We start from the raw sequence: 26,695 nt of genomic DNA on the forward strand, positions 1-26,695 counted from the left end.
GTGTCTTCTAGTGAACTGCTGGTGCAGATGGCCGTCTTTGTGTATCCACGGCAACAGCAGGATTCTTTTTTAGCATGTGGAGAGAACGTCTCTGACAGGAAGTTCAAGGACAACAGCGCTGCACCGACCCGAGCATCTGACAAAAGCAGAACATGATGATGGTGTTGTGGCTGCTGACCGCTGAGAGAGAACGTGAGTGGGAGAAAAACACAACAGCTCACACATCAGAACATCTATTTTTCCAGATATACTTCTGATTAAACCTAATAAAGCTACAAGCAGGAGGCCATGCTTTATACTGTCTGAATTTTGGAATATTTGGCAAACAACAGGACAATTTTTGGAAAGAAACTAATACTTTACATTGGCACGGATGCATTAAATTGATCAAAAGTGTGCACTTTGTGTGCATTTTTTATAAAATGGATCTAGTAAAATGGATTTGTGTATTATTATATTTAAGACATTTAAATGAAAATTCAAAATGATAAATCAATTATACTTTGTAGAAATATTGAATCTATTTTATTCTTTACAAATAAAATATTTTTTCATGCAAACAAAAGCTAATGTTTTGAAACTGAGGTATTAATATGGATCAGTTTTTATCACAAAGGGAAAAATAATTAAAATTCATAAAAAATAAACACACTGAAACTGAGACATATTGTGAAATGTAAATATTTTTTACATTTCTATATTTATTTATTCTATTTCAAATAAATGCAGTTCTTTTGAACTTTCTGTTGATCAAAGAATCCTGAAAAATGACATGTATTACAGTTTCTACAAAATATGAGACACCCCAACATTGATAATAATCAGAAACATTACACTTTACAATACATTCACATAGAAAACAGCTATTTTAGATTGTAATAATATTTAACAAAATTACTGTATTTTTGATCAAGCCTTGGTGAGCAGAAGGTGAAAATAAATTAACGCGAGTTCACAAGATTTCAGCCAACTGGTTGCAGGATTTCTGATTCTGTCCTACTCAGATAAGATCCGATATGCAAAGTCACATTAAATATGTGAATTTATTCAGAGTGGGACTGAAGATGGGATGGTTTATCCATTAGCTGTTACTTTCTTTTCCTAATGGAAAATTCTGCTGACCAAGAAGAAGCAGATAAACAAACAAAAAATCTATTTAACTCAAGGTTCCTCAGAAGGTTCTACCAGAATACCAGAATCTGAAGAACCCTAACTATTCTGCTAAACATCTATGAAAGAAAGTGATACAAGTTTGGAATGATAAAAATGCTGACAGAATGTTCTGTTTTGGGGGAACTATCTCTTTAAATGTATGATTATTACATATTCTAATATTATGTGAGCACATGCTCCATCCCAGCTGCTTGCCATTAGTAAGCATGAAGTGCATGCAGAAAGATTCGGTCCACATATGAAGATAAATGGACAGTGATAATAAAAGATGATGAAGAGAGACCGATGGAGGCAAGCCAAAGGGAGAACGAGAGAGCATTGTCACGAGAAATGAGCAGAGAGAGAGAGAAACTGATAGAGAGATCAATCAGCGGACAGGTGAAAGTTGTTGACAGCTAATTTCCGGCTCTATCCGCTCTGACCCTCAGCATCCGTGATGCGGAAAACAACAATATAGCATCTCTCTCCCTCTCTCTCCCTCTCTCTCTCTCTCTCTCTCTCTCTCTCTCTCTGTCTCTCACTCCTGCTGGAGGTGATACTAACATCCTCCAAGAAGGAGAAATAAGTGAGTGAAGCAGAATGAACGAGAAAACAGACTATTAAATGTGTGACGGATGAAGGCTTTTCCATCTTAACAAAAATTTGATGTGATGTATTTTCAGTAAAACAGGACATTGAACAAGCCAAAAATGCAGGATGGGTTTTTAGGAAAGTTTTTTTGTGTGTGTGTGTGTTTGAAAGAAGTCTCTTCTGCTCACCAAGACTGCATTTATTTGATGAAAATACAGAAAAAAACAGTAAAATTGTGAAATATTATTACAAGTGTTGTCTATGTGAATCTATGTTAAAAAAAACACTGAAACTGAGACATATTGTGAAATGTAAATATTATCTTGAATCTTTATTTTAATTTATTTTTTTATTCTATTTCAAATAAATGCTGTTCTTTTGAACTTTCTGTTCATCAAAGTATCCTGAAAAATAAAATGTATTAAAGTTTCCACAAAATATGAGACATCACAACTGTTTTCAACAATTCAACAATAATCAGAAATGTTTCTTGAGCAGCAAATCATATTAGAATGATTTCTGAAGATCGTGTGACACTGAAGACTGGAGTAATGATGCTGGAAATTCAGCTTTGATCACAGAAATAAATTATACTTTACAATATATCCGCATAGAAAACAGATATTTTAGATTGTAATAATATTTCACAAAATTACTGTATTTACTGGATTTTTGATCAGGCCTGCATTTATTTGATAAACATAGCAAAAACTGTAAAATTGTGAAACATTATTACATGTGAATTCTATGTGAATATATGCTAAAATGTAATTTATTCATGTGATGTAAAGCTGTATTTTCAGCATCATCACTCCAGTCTTCAGTGTCACTTCAGAAATCCTTTGTGAAAACCGTGACACATTTTGTAACATTATAAATGTCACTTTTGATCAACTTCATGCATCCTTGTTGAATAAAAGTATTAATTTATTTAAAAACCAAAACCTTTTGAACAATAGGGTCAATTTTGATTTAATTTTAATGTATGTCGAATATGAACGCATTGCGCCACCCGAGACAAATCAAATAAACTCTCTTTTATATCCCGTCCCATCCAGAGTTTATAAAATGAGAAAGAAGATGAAACCACAATGCAAAAAGTGGTGTATCATGTTGTATCATTATAATTATTTTTACCCAAAATATATAAATAATATTCAAATAATCCTTTGAATGTTTATTTTTAATATCCTAAGAACGTTAAAAATGTCCGGTTTTGTTGTTGTGATTAGAATGTTATTTGAAGGTTACAAAAATGTTTCTTAGAATGTTCATCAAGTACAAATAACATCATAAGGACATTCCTAGAATGTTGTTCCTTGAACGTTTTCTCTCAACGTTATGAGAAGGTATATCAAATATTAATAAAATAATATGAACATTCCATAAACATTACATTAAGGTTACATTACATTTTGTCCTAACATTTTTTTATAACTTTTAAATAAACGCCTGTTTGGAGCTGTTTTTGGTTAATAAATGATGACAGCACTTTAATTTGGTTGAACTGCCCCTTTAAGTCACTCACCAGCTCTTTTTAAATCTATCTACTGATCTAAACCAGTCTGAACCAGAATGTAAAATCATACTGGTCTAAGCTGGCCTTTCAAGCAGGGAAGTCAGATCCTTGATTAAGAAGCTTTGGGAGGACGTAAATCAGAAATAATCTCCAGCGTAAGAAGCAAATCTATGTCAGATCTATGTAAAGCCTTTTATTCTAGTTATTACTGGGCTGCTGAAGTACAAAAGACAGTCGTACACTCATTTCTTCAGCCTGGAGGATTGCACACGCTTTAACTGTTGACACGTGTGATGAACAACTAACTAGAGCTCATGTACTGTATTACAAACACGGACAGCACCTCTGTCTAACCTTTAGACTGATACAGAGACACTCTTCCTAATGAGAGAAACCACTGGACCATATCAGAAAAATAAAGAATATCTAGCTGCCAATGAATCAGTGGTAATACAGTCGCACAGAACCGCAGCACCTCAAGGGGTGACAGGCAAAATACAAGGAGCATCGGATCAGATATAGAGACACAATGAAGCCAGAGATGAATTAATATGATCTCACACCCAGAGATGTGCAGAAACTGTGCATTCAGATCTGTTTCACTGCAGAAACTGATGGATGAAAATATAATCAAGAGCATGAAAGACCTGCCCCCTGGCTCCCTGGCAACCACACAAAAAACCTTAACAAATACATAACAACTCCTTAGCAACTGTCTAGTTCCCCTGGCAACTGCATAGCAACTCCCTAGCAGCAACTGTCCAGAACACCCTAGCAACAACCCAGTACACCTAGCAACTGCATAGCAACTCCCTAGCAACTGTCCAGAACATCCTAGCAACTGCTCAGGAAACCTTAGCAACTACATTATTCCCTAGCAACCACCCAGTACACCTAGCAACTGCACAGCAACTCCCTAGCAACTGTCCAGAACATCCTAGCAACTGCTCAGGAAACCTTAGCAACCACATTATTCCCTAGCAACCACCCAGTACACCTGGCAACTGCATAGCAACTCCCTAACAACTGTCTAGAACACCCTAGCAACTGCCCAGAAATCCTTAGCAACTGCATAACAACTTCTTAGCAACTGCCCAAAACACCCTAGTAACTGCATTGCAACCTCTAGCAACTGCCCTAGAAAACCCAAGCAATTGCCCAGAACACCCGAGTAACTGCATAACAAATTCCTAGCAACTGTTCAAAACACCCTAGTAATTGCATTTCCCTAGCAACTTCCCAAAACACCCTAACAACTGTATAACAGCTCATTAGCAACTGCCCAGAAAACCTTAGAAACTGCATAGCAACTCCCTAGCAACTGCCTTAGAACACCCTAGCAACTGTACAGCAACTCCCTAGCAACTGCCCAGAACACCATAGTAACTGCATAGCAATTCCCTAGCACCTTCCCAGTAACTGCATAGAAACTTCCCAGAACACCCTAGCAACTGCATTTCCCCAGCAACTTCCCAGAACACCATAGCAACTGCCCAGGGCATCCTAATAACTGCATAGCAACACCTTAGCAAACACCCTTAACAACCCAGGCAACCACATAGCGACATCCTTGAAGCCACTCCCTTACCCAAACAAGCTCTTCACTCCACTGTGTGTTCTGGAGAAATGATGTCTGACATTTGAGAGTTTTGAATTATTGATCAAGACGAAACAGGACACTGTCATGAGTGTGTGTTCACATTTACACAGCACGACTGATTCTGAGACACACAAACAAGAGCTTGGTATGCTCACATACTAGCATACTGCATACTACCTGCTACACAATAAAAGTATTATTAGGACATTTTTATTCTGGAAGTGAACTAATCCTTTAAAGAACTCAAATTAATAATGCATTTCTTTGTAAAAGTAGTGTGCAAAAGTGGTATGGTAGTATTTCAGTAGTTCCCAAGGCAATACTTTTTAAGTGTTTCATATAATATTTATTCAATTAATGAAAATTATTTGTAATAGTTTTTGTTTATAATAACAACACTGGCTAGTATGTAGTCACATATTGCTAGAGTCTCTACCAGTCTAATTCACAGTTTGGTTTCCTGGGAGACGATCTGAGAGCCTTCTGTTTGAGTATCACTTCCTGCGCAGCATCCTTTGGGAATTCTGTACTCTGCTGATCTGAATCACTAGGAAAAGGAAACTCAAACTGTGCTACTGGGACACAGCTGCTCACCTTTCCATTGAGCGTGGAGCAGCAAGGGCTTTCCTCCATTAATATCCACCCGACCTACATACTGCAGGAGGAACCACACAAAACTGACCGCAAATCAGCATAAACACCAGCCACACGCCTCCATACGTCTGACGATTCTGTGCTGCCCACAAAAACATAACTCCCTAGCAACTGTCCAGAAAGCATTTGCAACTGTTTAACACCTCTATAGCAACCATCCAGAACACCTTATCAACCACATAACTCCCTATCAACCACCCACAACACCTCAGAAACCCCTTAGCAACTGGCTAGAAAACCTTAGCAACCACATAACTCTGTAGCAACCACCCAGAACAACTTAGCAACCACATAGCTCCCTATCAACCAACCAAAATACATCAGCAACTGCATAGCAACTCCCTAGCAACTACCCAGAACACCTTATCAACCACATAACTCCCTATCAACCACCCACAACACCTCAGTAACCCCTTAGCAACTGGCCAGAAAACCTTAGCAACCACATAACTCTGTAGCAACCACCCAGAACAACTTAGCAACCACATAGCTCCCTATCAACCACCCAAAACACATCAGCAACTGCATAGCAACTCCCTAGCAACTACCCAGAAAATTTTAGCAACCACATAACTCCCTATCAACCACCCACAACACCTCAGTAACCCCTTAGCAACTGGCCAGAAAACCTTAGCAACCACATAACTCTGTAGCAACCACCCAGAACAACTTAGCAACCACATAGCTCCCTATCAACCACCCAAAACACATCAGCAACTGCATAGCAACTCCCTAGCAACTACCCAGAAAATTTTAGCAACCACATAACTCCCTATCAACCACCCACAACACCTCAGTAACCCCTTAGCAACTGGCCAGAAAACCTTAGCAACCACATAACTCTGTAGCAACCACCCAGAACTACTTAGCCACCGCATAGCTCCCTATCAACCACCCAAAACACATCAGCAACTGCATAGCAACTCCCTAGCAACTACCCAGAAAACCTTAGCAACCACATAACTCCTATCAGCTACCCAAAACACAGCAGCAACTGCATAGCAACTCCCTATCAACCACCCAGAAATCATTGCTCCATAGCAACCATCCAACACCTTAGGAACCAAATAACTCCTTATCAGCCACCCAGTAACACTCTAGTAACTGCATAGAAACTCCCTAGCAACTTCCCAGAAAACCTTAGCAACCACCCAGAACACCCTAGCAACTGCACAGAAACTCCCTAGCAACTGCCCAGAAAACCCTAGCAACCGCATAACATGCTGGCAACCACATAACTCCCTAGCAACCACCCAGAAAACCTAGCAACTTCATACTTCACACTGCTTCATATTTTTGTGGAAAGGGTGATATATTTTCTGGATTTTTGTTGAACAAAACATTCAAAAGAACAGCGTTTATTTGAAATAGAATTTTTGGTAACATTATAAATGTATTTACTATCACGTTTGATCAATTTAATGCATCCTTGCTGTATAAAAGTATAAATCTTACTGACCCCAAATTTTTGAACAGTAGTGTACTTATATAAAAGGGTTGCCAGATTGAGGACACGCAACAGGAACAAGTGCAATTGATAGTGGAAGGCCTTGCACACTGTAAGCTGATCTTTTGATTTATCTTTTAATATGCCTCTGGTCAGAGCTTTTTAGATGGATGCTGAGGCTTTTTAGGTCGGGGGCGATCTCTGACCCAGTTCATTTGTTGGCTTCCATGGCTGTAATACATTGTGTTTTCTGCCAACAGGCAACCTGAGGTGTCAAAATACTATTGGGTAAATTAAGGGGCGGTTTCTTCATTAGGGCAATAGGGTGATGCACCATCAAAGTGCGAAAGGGAGGGATTTTTTTCTAGCAAATTCAACCACAGCTGTCACTCTTCTAGACTGTAGTTCTGCCTCTGGATACACAGTATAATCCAATCAGCGTCAACTCATGCCATTTTTTGGATCTGGCGCCCTACCTAGAAAAGTTTCCACCAGCCGCCACTGGGTAAATTGGCAGTGGGCAGAATCAACAGACCAAAACAAAAACAGACGTTCTGACACAGAACACACATTTCAAAGCAGAATAACTGGTTGTGGCACTAACAGAGAAACAAGCATGTGAACTGATCACATGCCCTAAATATTTTGCAAACATATTATGGTATTTTTATGCTTTAGTACAGTCAAAAATTTACATACAGCACATCTAATCTATCAGATTATTGTCTATGATTTTGCGTCACCTAAAGTATCTCCATCTTCATCTATTATCTGCATTGTTCTCCCTTCATATAACTCTCAGGCTGGTTTCCAGGTCGGCTGTGTTGGTCTCCGGGGAGGAACACACCAGAAACTCCCTAGCAACTGCCCAGAAAACCCTAGCAACCGCATAACATGCTGGCAACCACATAACTCCCTAGCAACCACCCAGAAAACCTAGCAACTTCATACTTCACACTGCTTCATATTTTTGTGGAAAGGGTGATATATTTTCTGGATTTTTGTTGAACAAAACATTCAAAAGAACAGCGTTTATTTGAAATAGAATTTTTGGTAACATTATAAATGTATTTACTATCACGTTTGATCAATTTAATGCATCCTTGCTGTATAAAAGTATAAATCTTACTGACCCCAAATTTTTGAACAGTAGTGTACTTATATAAAAGGGTTGCCAGATTGAGGACACGCAACAGGAACAAGTGCAATTGATAGTGGAAGGCCTTGCACACTGTAAGCTGATCTTTTGATTTATCTTTTAATATGCCTCTGGTCAGAGCTTTTTAGATGGATGCTGAGGCTTTTTAGGTCGGGGGCGATCTCTGACCCAGTTCATTTGTTGGCTTCCATGGCTGTAATACATTGTGTTTTCTGCCAACAGGCAACCTGAGGTGTCAAAATACTATTGGGTAAATTAAGGGGCGGTTTCTTCATTAGGGCAATAGGGTGATGCACCATCAAAGTGCGAAAGGGAGGAATTTTTTTCTAGCAAATTCAACCACAGCTGTCACTCTTCTAGACTGTAGTTCTGCCTCTGGATACACAGTATAATCCAATCAGTGTCAACTCATGCCATTTTTTGGATCTGGCGCCCTACCTAGAAAAGTTTCCACCAGCCGCCACTGGGTAAATTGGCAGTGGGCAGAATCAACAGACCAAAACAAAAACAGACGTTCTGACACAGAACACACATTTCAAAGCAGAATAACTGGTTGTGGCACTAACAGAGAAACAAGCATGTGAACTGATCACATGCCCTAAATATTTTGCAAACATATTATGGTATTTTTATGCTTTAGTACAGTCAAAAATTTACATACAGCACATCTAATCTATCAGATTATTGTCTATGATTTTGCGTCACCTAAAGTATCTCCATCTTCATCTATTATCTGCATTGTTCTCCCTTCATATAACTCTCAGGCTGGTTTCCAGGTCGGCTGTGTTGGTCTCCGGGGAGGAACACACAGCAAAAGTCGGCAGTTTTACCCTGACGGAAAGATCAGCAGGCATGAAATTTCCCTTGATATTCCACAACTGGATCTCAGCTGCTCTTTCTCACACACGTTTCGTGGCGTTTAATTGATGCAGGTGGCGGCAGGCTCACGGAATACAAATGAACGGTGAGTGAGGGTTTGGCCTGCAGTGTTGCAGAGTAACTAACTAACTAACAGCAGTGACACTACTAACTTTAATACATCTTTCAGTAGCGTGATGGGTGTCATCAGTGCTGCTTTTTTTAAAAGACAATTTTCCAACATGTAGCAGTGCAGCGTGACAAAACACTAAATCACTTTTTTGTCACATTATATTGCATTTTACAGCTAAGCGAGCTGAATAATCAAATACGCTCTCCTAACACACAGTACCGCGAGTCTGTCTATAAAATGAAGCAACGCTGGGATTTAAGGTGGGTTTTTGGACTATTAATTTTCCTAAAGACCAAGACTAGTCTCACAACACACAAGTATGAAATCATGAAATTATAATTATAACTGGCATTATAATTGGTTTGATTAATTTCTGTGAATCAATTCAAACTGTCCATTTCAATGAGTCATTTCTGATTTCAGATTTATTGCTCAACATATACAAAAATACAAAATAGTCCAAATGAATAATTACTTAGTCCCTGACTGGCATTTTATATGCTTTAAAATAGTTTAGATATACACCACTGTTTTTTTTTCACCAAGGCTGCATTTATTAGATCAAAATACAGTAAAATCAGTAATACTGTGAAATGTTATTACAATTTAAAATAACTGTTTTCTGTGTGAATATATTTTAAAATGTAATTTATTCCTGTGATCAAAGCTGGATTTTCAGCATCAATACTCCAGTCTTCAGTGTCACATGATCCTTCAGAAATTAGTACATTCTGATTTGCTGCTCAAGAAACGTCATTATTATCATCAAATGTTAAAAACTGCTTGATATTTCTGTGATACATTTTTTTCAGGATTTTTCGATGAATAGAAAGTTCAAAAGAACAGCATTTATTTTAAATATAAATCTTGTGTAACATTATAAATGTCTTTATTGTCACTTTTAACCAATTAAATGCATCCTTGCTAAATAAAACTATTAACTTCTTTAAAGATTTTATTGTATTTTTCTTTAGATTTTTTGCATGTTTCTTCTTGCATTTTGAAAATATTGGGCTAAAATGGCAGTTCTGTTTGGCTCCTATTATTGAAAAAAAAATCCTTTAAGCCATTTCAGAGCAAATGCATAAAGATTAAGGCAAAAAAAAAAATGATTGAAATCTTCAACAGTGATCGGCTGCTTCTCTCTTCTCGCTTATCTGTGGAAAACAACACACAACATCCATCACGTACAAATGATTTAACACACCCACAAAACACTAGACACGCGGGTGTGTGTATGCATAATCACACATGCATGCGTTCTGCATCTCAGCTGTGAGTGTATTGTGACAGATATCAGAGGCTGTGAGAGCGAGACAGCGAGGTTATGTTATTCACCGGCCGCGAGCGTAGCTCACATGAAGTTATCTCCATTTGCTGCAAAAGGTCAGACACCCCTTCTCTCCACCCAGAGGCATATGGACGCAAAATTCGCTCTCTGCGTCCGTTTCTGCCAGCTGTTGACCTCTCTTTCTGTCTCTCTACATGGATGGATGATCATCACATAGTCAGTATTCTAGCAGGTTCCTCTCAGATTATCATATCATCACAACCTTCACAGCTCCTGCTCGACTGCCTTTGCTTTCTACAATACAAGAGCTTTCATTGGGCGAAGCTTACAGCTACATGCAAACCGTTTTACATACACAATATGACATATTTCCAAGTGAAACAGAATACTGAATGGAAAAAATTTAGGTTTACATCACGGATATAAATTACATTTTAGCATATATTAACTTAGGAAACACTGATTTTAAATTGCAATAATATTTCACAATATTACTGTATATTCATTGTATTTTTGATCAAATAAATTCAGCCTAGATGAACAAAAGTATGGAAGCCCGTTTCTGCCACTGAATAAAAAATTTTAAAAAAGGTAATTGCGACTTTCTCACAATTCTAACTTTTTTTCTCATAATTGCGTGATATAAACTCGCAATTGCGAGTTAAAAAGTCATAATTCAGAGATATAAACTCGCAATTCTAAGAAATAAAGTCAGAATTGCATGATATAAACTCGCAACTGCGAGACAAAGTCGCAATTCTGAGAAATAAAGTCAGAACTGCGAGATATAAACTCAGAATTGTGAGAAAAAAGTCAGAATTGTGAGTTTTTATCTCGCCATTCTGACTTTATAACTCGCAATTGTGAGTTTATGTCATGCAATTCTGAGAAAAAAAATCGCAATAACCTTATTTTTATTTTTTATTCAGTGGCGGAAACGGGCTTCCATACAAAAGAGACTTTAAAAAACATTTAAAAAATCTTACTGACCCAAAAAAATTTAAATGTGCTGTTTATCTGCTTAATTTAAATATTTACAGTGAAAACTGACCCAAATATGTATGATTTTTATGTCTGTTTTAAAAAGGGCATGCTCTTTGAACTTCCCTTTTCAACAGGAAATATGCTAACATGCCAAAGACAATGGTGCACATCAAACCATTTAAACAAAGTGCATTAAAAACCACGCAGCCGGTCCCTAAACACACTCAAGTGTTCCAGCAGCAGTGAAAAACAGCAGCTCTGTGGTATAATGGCTTTCTGTGTCTGTGAACGGCATCCACCGCTACCTTTATAAGTGATGTAAGCGATGAATGCAATTTTACACACAATCGTACAGCGCACTGCACTTCAAGAGATGCAGTGAATTCCTGCTGCGTCTGCCGATACAAGAGGGAGAAGAACACCTGCCCTACAGTTTGACCTTCAGACGTTTCTTCTCCGCACTTTCAGGAAATAAAGGAGCTGAACAAAACGTGAGATGATGTCTACTGTAATGACAAACCCAGCAGGAGGACAAAAATAAAGCAGACAGAAATATGAGATCAAATAGTATGTAAAGCAATTTAAAGTAAAGTTCGATATTAAACGCGCCTCGAGACATTAGACGAACACATTCAAGCTTATTGTCCAGCTGTTTTTGAACACAAAATGTGTCTCATGTTAAAAAACTCTCACACAGATGCTGCATCTCTGAATTAAAGCTCTTTAAAACAATAAAATAGTGTTAATAACAAAGAAAACATATGCACTAGTCCAAATGGAATAGTCTACCATCATGAACCATCTCTAATTTAAATATATGTATTCATGACAGAATACAAACCCTGTTATGAACTAAATAAACTGACAAGAAAATATCAGTATTGCTGCATTGATTATTGCTAAAATGTGGTATGATTTGTCTATTTCATAATTATAGGCAAACACAGTCTGACTTAACTAATAACACAAAAACATTGATATTGCAGGCTATAAAATGTTTTAAACTGTAATAATATTCTCAATATTATTGTTTTTACTGTATTTATGATCAAATAAAATAAGCCTTTATGAGCATAAGAGCCATTAAAAACAAAAGCAAAAAATCTTAATGACCTCAAACTTCTGAATTGTAGTGTATATCTGCTTTGTTTTAATATTTGCAGGGAAATTGGACCAATTATATTGATAGTGGCAAGTCTTAAACAATTATAGACAAACACAGTCAGACTTCACTAATAACACACAAACAGTAGTACTTTTCAAAAAGTTACTGAGTAATCAGTGACATGGCAGGCTGAAAAAGTAAGTGACCCTCTGAATCAGAGCCAGTTATGTGCAGCCAATTATATAGCCAATTGCGATGCCGTGGCATAACTTAAAGTGACAGTGAAGAAATATTGGTAAACTGCAACAAATTTGTGGGGAGGGATGGTTCAAAATTGGTCAGAAGTCGTGTAAAAATCTACAGAAAAAATATGATGGAGGTTTTTCTCCTAAAGGAGCATCTGCAAGTTACTAAATTCAAGGGGTCACTTACTTTCTCCATCCTGCATTGGGAATGAATACTCAGTGTATTCAGTAAAAACGTGAAAAGTACAACTGTGTGTGTGTGTTATTAGTTAAAAGTAGAGTAGGCGATTTCAGAGAGGCTGGCAACAGCAAGCTAGTACTGAAAGCATAAGATCCCACCCTTCCTGCAAATCCCTCTCCAAAGCCACGCCTCCTCCAAAACACATGACCGTGCACAGCAGACCAAAAGCTATCCAGCGACACATTGAGAGTTGGCATTGGTGGAGGGTTGAATGCAACGCTGTCAGATTACCTCATGTCTCATTCACCTGTGAAAAAAAACATTACAGTACAAAGCGTATAATATTACAATAATGACGCCTTCCATTATCGCTCGGTCTGCAGTAGCGTAATGGAATGCACTGATGACGTAACATGTTTGCACGAACAGGGTGCGCGGAGGTATAAATACATCTGTTGACAGGCAGGTAAGACAGCCTATCGTAGCACTCGGACAAACATTTTATGATCCTACGCCTTCCCCAAATGATATAAATACATATAGATACATTTAGACCACTTAACTTAGTGATTGCTATCGGGATGTGAAGAGACTTTCAACCAGCATAACAAATAATGTTTTTTAACCAAATCACCTACCCTGCCTTTAAGTCAGATTGTGTCTATAACTGATGAAGATCAGACCACATTTTTTGAGAAATGAATGCAAAAATCTAGATATTTTCAAAGGGTTCACAAACTTATTCCACTGTATGCCAACCGTTTGACTTTAACCTGCAAACTTGCACCAAAAAGTCTCAGAAATGTGTCTCTCTTCCTCCTGATCTCAGTGTCAGTGGGATCATGTGTTTGTTATCGAGCACTAGTAAGTGCCCTCGTCTCTGCCTTCATCTGATACTTAGAAACGCCACACCAAAGCCATTTCTGTTGAAGAGTGCTCATCAAGATTCTGATAAAAATGTAGCTCCTCTTTTTTCCTTTCATTTGTGCTGATACTATGTTTCCCAACATAGTAATAATTCTAAGATCCATTCTATGAAGGGCACTTGGATTTCTCTGAATGGTGTCATTAACTTTAATTAAGGAACATAACCGTCTGACAGCACACACACGTGATAACATTCAAAATATGTCATTTCCCGTCTCTATATGCGAGATCGGACTGTGCTGCAAAAATTTAGACTTGAAAAATTAAAGCAGCAGTTTATTTATAATGAGTGTAAAAAAGGTCAAATAAATGTGTAGAAGCGAGTATGAAGAGTGTGTATTAATCTGTCTGTCTGTGCTGCTCAAGGCAAGTTTGTTCATTTTAGTGTCTTCTCTCTATAACTATTCAGCAACAGAATAAATTATAAATGGCCGGTTCTTATATAGCCAGAGATAATGAGCAGGTCATGTGATCTGAGCGTCTAACGGCAGCAGGACTGGCGTATACAGTGATGCTTGTTACATTACAGATGGCTTCTGTTGAGTACCATCTGTGAAGGAAATGCAGCACCTTTGAGTGAGTCTGTGTGAATACCTTATGAAAAAGCAGAAATATCTCCAGAGAAAGGGGAGGAAAGTTCAGTGCCACTGTAAGAGCTGTCAGTCAAAGTGTCTCACACACACACACACACACACAGAGTCAGTGTGTGTTCAGTCACAGCAGTGTGAACAGAAAAACTTCACTGCAGCGGCCCACGTACAATGACAACTTCAAGAATAAGCAGAAGGTTCAATACAAGTTAAGCTCTATTGTTAGCATTTGTGGCATAATGTTGATTACAACAACAACAAAAAATGGCTAAAATTAACTATTTTTTAATAAAACGAAGAAGAAGGTCATGGTGATGGACTGACAATGAAAGTGAATTTTTTTCAAAGGATTTAAATGAAGATTTTATGTTTGTTTGTTTTAGCGCCATGCCATCTACCATGGCTATATTCATGGCAAGAAACAAGTGAAAAATAGAACAAATAAATATATAAATAAACAACAAATAAAAACTAAATTTATAAATGTTTTTTTAAACAGTAGGTGGACAGGAAACGAATGGGATCGGGAAAGATCCGTGAACCGGGACCGGCGCTACATGTCGGCATGCTGCCCACGAGGCCATCGGCGCCGACATAAAAGGTTTTAATAGTATATCTTCAATTAAAAAAAACAAAAAACTAAATCTAGTCTCACTTCATTTAAAAATCTTTTAATAAAAATCAACCGAAAAGCGAGTCCTAGAGGAGTTTAAAATCATTTCATAAAAGCACTTACATTCATTCTACTGTTAAAACCTGTGCACTGTTTGAGCTGTAAAGTTGTTAAATCATCATTTTTATAGTCGTTTCGAGGTTTTAGGGTTAACAACATTGTGCTGTCAAGGCGACAAAGATAATTGGATACGTAATAAAAGGTAAGCGATACATTTTTACCACCATAAAATCAAGTTAACATGCATTCACAGCAAATAAATGATTTTCTTACTCAGTATTTTTGTCTTATTTTCCAGTACAATTATCTAAACTTTCTTATATTAATACAAGATACAGGAAAATGACTAGAAAAATGTATCAAAATTAATTAAGCTTTTGCTTAAAGCCAGGGGGGGGAATCTGTCAGTGGGGTCAGAAAAATAATTTAGTTTTCTCTTTGAATTAAGTTCATTTTTCTTCAACCAATAACAGATTTGTTCTTGTTTTAAGCATAAACTCACTCAATTTTTATATATTTTTCAGAAACTGTCTTCGGATTAACATAAAAAATAATAATAATAATAACTGTACTGAAAAACAAGACAAAACAATGATGACAAATTTATTTTCTTACTCAGTGTATCACTTTTGGAGTATTTTTCTTTTAAAGGTCGGCCCCATTTACATCCATTTTAAGTGACTTACTGTATTCTAGATTTTGCATTTTTTAATAAATGTGGGACAAGTGGAAATTAATTAAAGCTATGACACAAATCCTGTTGTTTTAGCTTAACTTTGAACATGGACAAGACCGAGAGCCGTCTTAGCCGGGGTGCAGCAGATGCTGCGGTGATGTTTGAGGGCTCCAGCAAACTTCAAACAGACGGCCTCCATCTTCCCTCATCTCTTCAATAATGCCTTTTCATCTGCTCTCTACATCCAGACCAGAGACACAGCAAAAACACAGACTAACAGTTTTTTAATCATTCTGCTGCACAAAAACCAGTCTGAGAGATTCACTCACAAATCAGATTGAAGCAGTCTGAGAGACTGTCAGGATATGGTTATGTCTGGTTAACTAAGGTTAGTTACAGCAGCAAAAACAGCACGTTTAATTCAACAAAACTAATGACAAACATTGGAAAAATAACTTTATCAAGCCTACAGCCTCAAACAAGGGACATTATTATTTATTATATCAGTATTCATGTTTATAAATAATAATTATTTAATGATATATAACATGACAATATTAATATTATTAAATGTATATTTTAAAGTAACTAAAGAACATTAATATTTGTATTAAAACAATAATATTAAACGATATTAATATTTTACAACAATTTAATAATATTAATATTTTAAAATATTTCAACAATTCTAATATCTTAATTATAACAATAATATTTTTACAGCTTATATTACACTAAAAATGATAATTGGGCCATCATTTACTCATCCTCATGTTCATCCAAATCTGTATGCATTTATTTCTGTGGAACACAAAATCACTTTTTAAAAGAAGCAGAAGAAAGAAAGGTTGGGAAGGAAGAGCATGAGATGTGCTCCAAACACGCAGAAATGTCTATGACAGGCGTCCTCTGCCGTCCCTGTAGACAAATGCATGAGCAGCAAACTTCAAACAGACGGCCTCCATCTTCCCTCATCTCTTCAATAATGCCCTTTCATCTGCTCTCTACATCCAGACCAGAGACACAGCAAAAACACAGACTAACAGTTTTTGAATCATTCTGCTGCACAAAAACCAGTCTGAGAGATTCACTCACAAATCAGATTGAAGCAGTCTGAGAGACTGTCAGGATATGGTTATGTCTGGTTAACTAAGGTTAGTTACAGCAGCAAAAACAGCACGTTTAATTCAACAAAACTAATGACAAACATTGGAAAAATAACTTTATCAAGCCTACAGCCTCAAACAAGGGACATTATTATTTATTATATCAGTATTCATGTTTATAAATAATAATTATTTAATGATATATAACATGACAATATTAATATTATTAAATGTATATTTTAAAGTAACTAAAGAACATTAATATTTGTATTAAAACAATAATATTAAACGATATTAATATTTTACAACAATTTAATAATATTAATATTTTAAAATATTTCAACAATTCTAATATCTTAATTATAACAATAATATTTTTACAGCTTATATTACACTAAAAATGATAATTGGGCCATCATTTACTCATCCTCATGTTCATCCAAATCTGTATGCATTTATTTCTGTGGAACACAAAATCACTTTTTTTTTCACAAATGAATGAATGAATGCAATTTGTGAAAGCGAATAAACATTTCTTGATGTCAGACCACATACTGTCAGAACAGATCAAATGATACTGCTTTACAAATGAACTTTGTCTTTGATGTGACTCAAATGATCCCATTTATATTCTGATTTCAATTGGATTTAGCATATTCTGTCTGATATGTCCTTTGAACTCAGATGAGTGCAGATATGAGCCGTCCAGAATACCCAGAATACACTGAGCAGCCAACAGCACGACTGAGATGACCACACACTCCTGCTTAAAGGAAAATACTGTCATCATTTACTCATGTCCTTCCAAGCCCGTATGACTTTATTTCTTTGTGGTTATTTCTTGTGTTAATTGCCAAATAATTAGAAAAGAAAAAGAGGATTATGGCTGTCAAGCTGCAAAAAAATGACCTAAAGGTGTCTTATACACTATATTTCAAATTTTACAAAGTCATATGACAGAAATTGTAATGATTGTTTCTTTAAAATCTTCTCCATCCACTGTAATGCATGTCAAACATAATCAAAAGTCTGGCATGAAGCGTCATTCGTTGAATAATGGCTTATAATGAATGATGAAGGCATTGTATGACTAAAGAAGACTTGGAATAAAATGTATGATATGAACTGATTTTATGACGCATTCATGGTGCTATTTTTTCTTTTTGAAGCCCAGCTACCATTATGAAAAACATCTTCTGCAAAACATCTTCTTTGGTGTTTCATTGGAGGAAGGAAGTATATGATGATTTTTGTTTTCAATTTCATTTCCGGGTCAATTCCTTGAATGAGAGTCCAAACAGCTGATGAAAACATCACAATAATCCACAAGTAATCCGCACCACTCCAGTCCATCAGTTAATGTCTTGAGAAGAGAAAAGCTGCGTGTTTGTAACAAACAAATCCATCATTAAGATGTTTTTAACTTTAAGCCATTGATTCGTCCAGCAATAACGTCGTCTGGTCTGAATCAGGAGAGAAATCTGCACAGATCAAGCACTGTTTACAAGCCAAAACAGTCCAGAACAGCTCTGAACAAACTCTACATGGCCTTAGCAAATGTTCAGTTTTTGGGGTGAATTATTCCTTTTAGTTAGTGGTATCAAATCTATTAAACCAGATGAAACAAGCACAACTATATATTTAGCCTTTTTGAGTTTAATTATGTCTGTGAAGCATTCTTAGTTTTTGACAGACAGTCATAGCAAAAAAGGTCTTCATGCATTCCTGCTAATTCTTCTGCCTTTCTAAGACGTTTACAGACCGATGCTGCTGTGAAATTCTAAAAACGAATAGACAAGAATAGACCGGAAAAAAAGAGACAGAAGCCTGCTGAGAGTCAACATTCCCATTTAGCATTAAACACACTCCAGTGTGTGGTTAGAGGACAGACATATGCTGGAAAACACACACACACGCACGCATGTTAACCAGCCCCCCGAGGATCCGTGTGCCCTTCAGGGGAACGACGGATGGGAGAATTAGGAGGAGACACATTTGATAAAATGGAGGCTGAGAGGAAAGAGGAAAATGGGATGAGAGAGAAACCGAGTCGACTTCCGGACACCCGGATTTAAACGCAGCATCCTTCAAAGCATTTGTTTTCACTGACATTCACACATAAAAATGCACATTTTTGTACTTCAGCTTAATGGCAATTGTAAGAGTCCATTTGAAAAAGATTGGAATTGGTGAAATATCTACACTATTAAAGTCACCTTTAATTCAATGTGCTACTTGCCATTTCTTTGTAATCATTTGTGCAATGTACAAGCAATTTCTAGATAAAAATGGTTTCACAATTTTTTCATTGTTCGACAATATAATGTAATTAAATATTAGAAATTATTATGAATGCACAGAACAAACAGTTACTTTCAAAAGACCATCAATGGAGTTTTTGTTTTTTTTTGCCTGCAAAATGATTTAGTCACAGCATTTTCTAAAATATCAATGCATCTGTAACTTCTATATATAAATGCTGTACATTTGACAAATATGCTTTTGAGACATACAAAATGCGCACTAATTATTTGTTGCAATCGATTTTATTTTAGGTTTGCATTTTAGAAGCTGTCAATATGTTGATACTTTATTTGTGTAAATAAAATACCTATGAATATTCATGAGATCACGTGGTCCCTAGGGGGGCGCATACAGACGGTTTCGAGTCTGTCATTTGGTTTGATGATGATGCAAACAATTGTAGCCTCCATTTGAAACAGACAAACACATCTGATCTGTGATCAGCAGTCAACATGGATTCATAAGTAGGTGTAGTGGTACAATTGTAGTGTATTGTTTGTTGGTGTGTTCTATGTTTACTTATTAGGATACGTGTTACAAACTTTGTACAGCACTTTGGCCAACAGTTGTTGTTTTTAAATGTGCTTTATAAATAAATGTGACCCTGGAGCACAAAAGCAGTCTTAAGTAGCTTGGGTATGTTTTTAGCAATAGCCAACAATACATTGTATGGGTCAAAATTATCGATTTTCTTTTATACCAAAAATCATTAGGATATTAAGTAAAGATCATGTTCCATGAAGATATTTTGTACATTTCCTACCATAAATATATCAAAACTTCATTTTTGATTAGTAATATGCATTGCTAGGAACTTCATTTGGACAACTTTAAAGATGATTTTCTCAATATTTAGATCTTTTTGCACCCTCAGATTCCAGATCTTCAAATAGTTGTATGTCGGCCAAAATATATGCTATCCTAACAAACCATACATCCATGCAAAGCTTATTTATTCAGCGTTCAGATGATGTATAAATCTAAATTTTGAAAAATTGACCCTTATGACTGGTTTTGTGGTCCGGGTCACAAATATGACTGACTGACTGGATTGCGATACAACTGTGCAAAATTTACTAAGTCACCTAAATATTTTGCTGTCAATCAGGACACTCACAGCCAATCAGAAACTCTCTGCTCTCCAAATATTGCTATGAAGTGCAAAATGATTTATGTTTAGACTATAAAAGAATGCTGCAAACAGACTTGGGCAATTTTCACGACCAACAAATGCCTGGTGCCATGAATTTAAAGGCAGTGTATTGATTTTGATCATTGTAGAGTCAATCATCACTACTAGAAGTTTAACATTTGTTCAAATCTTAACTTAAATCTCAGCTAATAACATCTGCAATTCTGTGCCATCAAAATCAAATCATCAAATTGTATCAAAGTAGAGGTGTACTGTTACTTCAATAAATTATTAGACTTACAATTTTCACCTGTACTCTCAGGACAAAAGGTACAAAAGCTGCTACTGGGATGACACCCTTTCAAAAGCTACACATTTTTACCTTTTTTTTTAACCCTTAAAAATTACATTTTAGTAGGGTCATATTTGTACCTAAAGTGTACATATTAGTATCTAAATGGCACATATTAGTTCCTTTTGAAAAGATACCGCTCAAGTGACAATTGTACCTTTTTTTCTGAGAGTGCGGGAAAATAAAATAGATGAAAAAAATCCCATAGACGCACACTGAAGGATGCTATTTTTACTTAGACCAATAGGAAACCATCTAGCAACCACCCAGCAAACCCTAGCAACACCCCGGCAACCAGAATACTCTCACAACCATTTAGTAATCTGATTACGTAACTCGCGTTACTTGTAATGCGTTACCCACAACACTGTATATTACTATGTATTTCATACAAACTTATTATAAATACTGCAAAATTAGTAAACGCGCATCAACAAAAGAACTTGAATTGGTACATAATAACCTAGCTGACGTTAAATAAATGTTGTGACAAAATGCTTTTGAAGTAATGTGCATGGAACGATCTTATAACTTTGTAAATATTTGATACATGTTCTCAAAACGTTGAGAAAACGTTCTTATAACAGCATCCTTATGACGATACTTGATGAACGTTCTAAGAACCTTTAAATATCGTTCTAATCACGTCAAGAAACATTTTAACGTTATCAGAATATTAAGAACATACGTTCAAATAACGTTACATTTGGGATTGAAATAAAGTTAGTAGAATTAGACAATTTTGCAACCTTTAAATAACGCTATAATAACGTTTCTATAACATAAACATGTTAGCTGGGAAAGAACAAATATGATCCTGGCACATCTTTGATAGATTTGATGAGATTCGCCCAGGCTGCTTCTCTAAGGCTCGGATCAGTTTTCTAATGATGATTACCGTCATAAATCATCACGGGACCGTTATCTGATCACAAGCAATCTCGAGCAACTATATCATTTAAATCAATAAATTCAATCCTAAAGCCCATCGTTCATTCTTATCGAACACAGCGATTTGTCAGACGCTCAAGATGAGAGGAAAATATTCTACTTAAACGTCTTTTGTGCCTATTTTAATTACACAGGCGCGTAAACACAGCGTAGAGAACAAAAGCATCAGCGTGTTGAAAATAATCGCGTTTAATCGCATTAAGAGCTTGTCGCGCCGCTGCCGCTGTGTGTTGTGTGTCTGATGTTCACACACATTCCCGTGTCGTTTCAGCGCTGTTGTTGCGTGTGTTTGATGGGAAGCGGGGAATAAGCTTACCGGTGGTAGATGAGGCCGGCTGAAGCGGTTCTGCGGCGGTCTGCTGTGCTTTCCTCGGAGGGTCGGGAGCTGTCCACCGCTCGTGGTGCTGAACGCTCAGTACTGGACAGCGGCAGCGCAGCAGCGCAGCAGCCGAGAACGGGACGATTCGAGCCGAACCGCGTCAGGCGCAGCGCCCGCCAGCGCTCAGGAGGAGCAACCGCGGCGCACTGCAATACTGACTCATTTCAGAACGAGCGACACCTGGGGCCAGTTCAAGCTCAAACCGGTGTGCACCGTTTTGCTACGGTTTCCAGTTTGACCGACATGTTTCCTGGAAACGGTGTGCAACAGTGTTTGAGATGCGTTTTCTCTAGTTTGGTGGGTGTGTCAAACATGTCAGCCCAATCAGCAGCAACATATATATAAACCACATGGTATTAAAGAGACAGCTAGCACAATGTAATTAACATCCAAATAAATTCACAAGAGCAAGTATTTTTTTAGTTTGCACATGTTTATTTACATCAAAGGCAAAATAACTAAAATAATAAGAGCACGAGTATAGATCTGGAACTTCTTTAAGTCTGTCTAAATGTCATTTAGTAATTGCAATGTCTTCTATTGTGTGCTAAATACTGATTAATGTAACATAAAAATACTATACATATTTATATATTTTGCTATTGTATTGTGGAGTGACACGTTAATAAACTTTTCTATACTCCTCTGATTATATAATGGTCAATATTACAATATCATAGCACGACAACAGTGATCAGCAATAATGATAAGCCTAATACTCACGATAAAAATAATAAGGTCATATAGATCATAACACAGTCTCGGAGGTAAGAAGTGGATTATCATTCATCCTGAAATGTTTGTCTTTTCATCCTGAAATGCGAGGCAAATGTTGGATCACAATAATTAGGAACCAGTTTCCACAAATCCCTTCATTTGATTGGGATGTTCTCTTTTATTCTGGAGGGCAAGGGCAGTGACTGTAACATCGAGCGTATTTTGCAGTATTAAACACACGTATTTATACCGATTTCATCAGGCTCCGCAAATTCTTCAGAAAGAACACAAAGAATGTCCTTCTCAGCTGTCATATTTGCAACTTTTGCGTCATCAGAACAGAGTTCAACGCACCACTGTTTCCGTTTAAAAAACGTTTTGCACCGTTTTTGTCGGGGCTGAACGCAGCCCTGGTGATGTAGTTTTATCACAGGAACATTTCTGTATCGTGAAAATAAATTAGAATACATAAAATGGTTCTTTTTATCAATGTTTGTTGCTGCTAGATATTTTGTAAACGTATCATTTTTTCAGGTTTCTTTGCTAAATAGGAAGTTCATAATATAATAATTAAGTATTATTTATTTAAATATTACTTACCGCACACTTTTGAATGGTATTTTTTCATAATAAAAAAAGTTTTCAACATTTATATAAAATTTTTTTTACTTGAGCAGAAAATCAGCACATTAGAATTTCTAGAAAACTCTAACCTGAAGATTCTGGTTTGACATCAGAAATAAATTACATTTTAAAATAAATCCATGTAGAAAACAGTTGTTTTAAATATAAATATATATGTATTTAACATTTGTTTGGTATTTTGTCTTATAATAACTTTTGAATGGTATTTCTGTTTCATAATAAAAATGTTTTCAACATTTATAATAAATAAACAAAATTTACTTCAAAATCAGCATATTAGAATGATTTCTAGAAGATTCTGGTTTGACATCAGAAATAAATTACATTTTAAAATGAATCTGTATAGAAGTTATTTTAAATTGCAATATTTCACAATATTATAAATATAAATATATATGTATTTCGTATTTGTTTGGTATTTTTCTTATAATAATCTTTGAATGGTATTTTTTCCATAATACATTTTTTTTTCAACATTTATAATAAAACAATTACTTGAGCAGAAAATCAGCATATTAGAATGATTTCTAGAAGATTCTAACCTGAAGATTCTTGGTTTGACATCAAAAATGAATTACATTTTAAAATAAATCCATATAGAAAAGTTATTTTCAATTGCAATAATATTTCACAATATTATATATATATATACAGTATGTCTTTAGTATTTGTTTGGTATTTTTCTCATAATAATTTTTGAAACAGAACTGCATGCTGGAGGAATGCAGTTTTTCTAATAATTTAAACATTTTAAAAGTGAAATGAAATAATTTACTTGTCTAAACCGGATTCTGTAGAAAGCGTCCAAATGGTCATTTCTTGGGTTTTACAATTTTACATTGTAACAATACATTTTCTGTAACATTTTAGTATAGACATTAAATCGTTACTTTTCATTCTAGTTCAATTTTACAGTATGCTAGATAATAGTTTACCTAACAGGGAAAAAACATGGGATTTGTGCATCTAATGCTTTACAAAATGGTACGGGACACCAAAGCTTACCATATGAGTGTGATTTGCCATTTGATCACTGTAAGACAAACACACTCGAAGAAAAACAGTCCGATCTTACATTTATTCCTGGGAGGAGTTTTTTAAAAGAGCAGCCAAACAGTCCAAAGCAGAAATTACATGTGGAAACATAAACAAGGCACAGAACGTTATAGATAATATGCCCCACTGTATCACACTCACACTGACTGATAGTTTTATGAGAATTACAAAACAATAACAACAACAAAATGTTTGCTGTGTCTTCATCAGTGAGGCGTTAAACGGCACGTGAACAATGAACTGAACTGAATACAATATACTGAACCCTCTGATCCGATAAACTGAGTTTCAATCTGGCTCACATCAATTCCTCTTTCTTCTCCGCATCAATTCTGATCATCATCTCGGTTTTCCTATAAATAATAAAAACTCAACTAAAGCTGTAGTCATTTTACCATCAATAAGCACTTGCGCATTTGTGGGAAAGAGCATTATTGGCTGCATTTGTGAGAGAGTAAAATGTCATTGGTCGTTGCTGCGGGACGAGTGTTCTGATTGGATGCGCATGTGGGTCGTGTGATTGGCTGTGGTTTTGCGAGCGTGTGCTGTCATTGGCTGTAGCTGTGGGATGAATGTCCGTGAGAGACGGCCTGGACGGCCTGTTCAGGAACCAGACTGGGGTCTGAGAGGATTGATGTGGAGGTGCAGAGCAGACGGAGGGAACTCAAAACAGCTGGAGAGAAACACAAGACATGGTAGAAGTATTACGATAAAACTGATAATATCTGATAGATCCGACTCGGTTTCTGATTGGATAAGCAGGTTCTGCCGTTGTAAGATGCAGATAAACACACACTGGTGATTTCGGGTGAATTCTGTATGACTGCCAAGTTGCTTGGCAGAAAAAAAAAAATTTGTTGTATTCAGCAAATACGCATTAAAAGGATTGAAAGTGACAGTAGAGACATATATAATTAAAGCATTTATAATTTCAATTTCAAATGCTGTTCTTTTGAACTTGCTATTCCTCAAAAACTAAATCCTAATCCTAAATTGCTATGCGAGTTATAACGTTTCTAAGATTTTCTATTCATTAAATAATCTTGAAAAGTAATGATGTAACTGGAGTAATGTTCACAGAAATAAATTAAATTTTACTATACATTCACATAGAAAACTGTTATTTCAATTTGCAATAATATTTCACAATATTACTGTATTTGTGATCAAATAAATGCAGCCTTGATGAGCAGAAGAGACAAAAAAAAAAAAAAGTACCATCCCCAAACTTTTGAATGATAGTGTATATATTGTTTTTTTTCATATCATAAGGTATAATTAACGCAATAATATAATAAATGTAACTATAAATCAATATTTTATCAGATGGCTGTTTCCACTTGCGGTTACAGCAAGTTTACCATGATTCTGTTTTCCATCATGCTTGAAAACACCCCTAAACCGTGGTAAAATCAAGGTGATACACCCCTTTGTAAAATGCTATGCAGTTCAAAATAAACAAATAAATAAACTTAAGAAGGCAGGGAGTGATTAATATGCCAGGATGCTGAAAAGAGGTTTGTTCGGAAAGGCAGTAAATGGTTCTGAGGTCGGAGGGAAGGTTCAAGAGAGGTGCTGCTCACTCACTGGGTCTGAGCGCGGGCAGAGAGCAGTGCTGGTCCAGCCAGGACAGAGTGCTGCGACACAGATCATCGACACTGGCTGTGGACACCATAGCGTTAAACGACTCAAACAGCGGCTCGATGAGGATGCTGAACTAAGAGAACGGCTTCAGTTGAGGAAAATATGAAGACGTGGAGGACTTGCATCTTAACAGAATGAATCATGCTAAAAGGACCAGCACAGATGTTGTGGATGCTGGTGTCTGCAAAAGCTTTGTCTTTTTCATGCACAGGTCAATTTTGAAGCTATTTTGCTTGCATGGCATGTCTTCTTTCAGACTAGTACTTTATATGCATTTAAGTGTTTGTTTTATTACACTTCATATATTTGCATCCAAAACTTCACAGTGGCATTCGTTCATAATTCACACTGATTGTATTCCTAAAAACATGGAGGAAATGTATGTCTTCTGGCTGTTGACATTTATTTTGTGATTTATGGAGTGATAAAAAAAATGTTCAAAATCCCTTTTGAATATATAAAAAAAATTTTGAACCTGTCCTATGCTCAGATTTCTGTTCTGGAAATGCATGCAAATGAGTGTATATTTAATTAGATGATGCATCATTTGAATCATTAAACTTGACATTTAAAAAAAAATTTTAATCAATTGTAGAAGTACGGTGATCTCTGTTAGTTCATTTC

General features: G+C 36.2%; 2 protein-coding genes across 3 annotated transcripts in view; both read right to left on the bottom strand.

The window, feature by feature from the left end:
- Positions 1–22,170, bottom strand: part of LOC107562180 (serine/arginine repetitive matrix protein 3-like) — a 69,884-nt gene extending 47,714 nt beyond the window's left edge. The window contains exon 1 of the mRNA XM_016246768.1: positions 21,947–22,170. The gene's annotated coding sequence lies outside the window, so the exon portion shown is untranslated. The remainder of the gene's footprint in view (positions 1–21,946) is intronic.
- A 2,270-nt stretch (positions 22,171–24,440) lies between these two features.
- Positions 24,441–26,695, bottom strand: part of LOC107562196 (carbohydrate-responsive element-binding protein-like) — a 23,799-nt gene continuing 21,544 nt past the window's right edge. For both annotated transcript variants that reach the window (XM_016246787.1, XM_016246785.1), the window contains exons 13-14: positions 26,015–26,144; positions 24,441–25,100 (exon numbers count right to left, since the gene is read on the bottom strand). In XM_016246787.1, coding sequence (XP_016102273.1) covers positions 24,976–25,100; positions 26,015–26,144 — 255 coding nt within the window. In that variant the 3' untranslated portion in view covers positions 24,441–24,975. The remainder of the gene's footprint in view (positions 25,101–26,014; positions 26,145–26,695) is intronic.

This window comes from Sinocyclocheilus grahami, unplaced genomic scaffold (assembly GCF_001515645.1).
Source record: "Sinocyclocheilus grahami isolate Dianchi unplaced genomic scaffold, SAMN03320097.WGS_v1.1 scaffold811.1, whole genome shotgun sequence".
NCBI classification, from domain to species: Eukaryota; Metazoa; Chordata; class Actinopteri; order Cypriniformes; family Cyprinidae; genus Sinocyclocheilus; species Sinocyclocheilus grahami.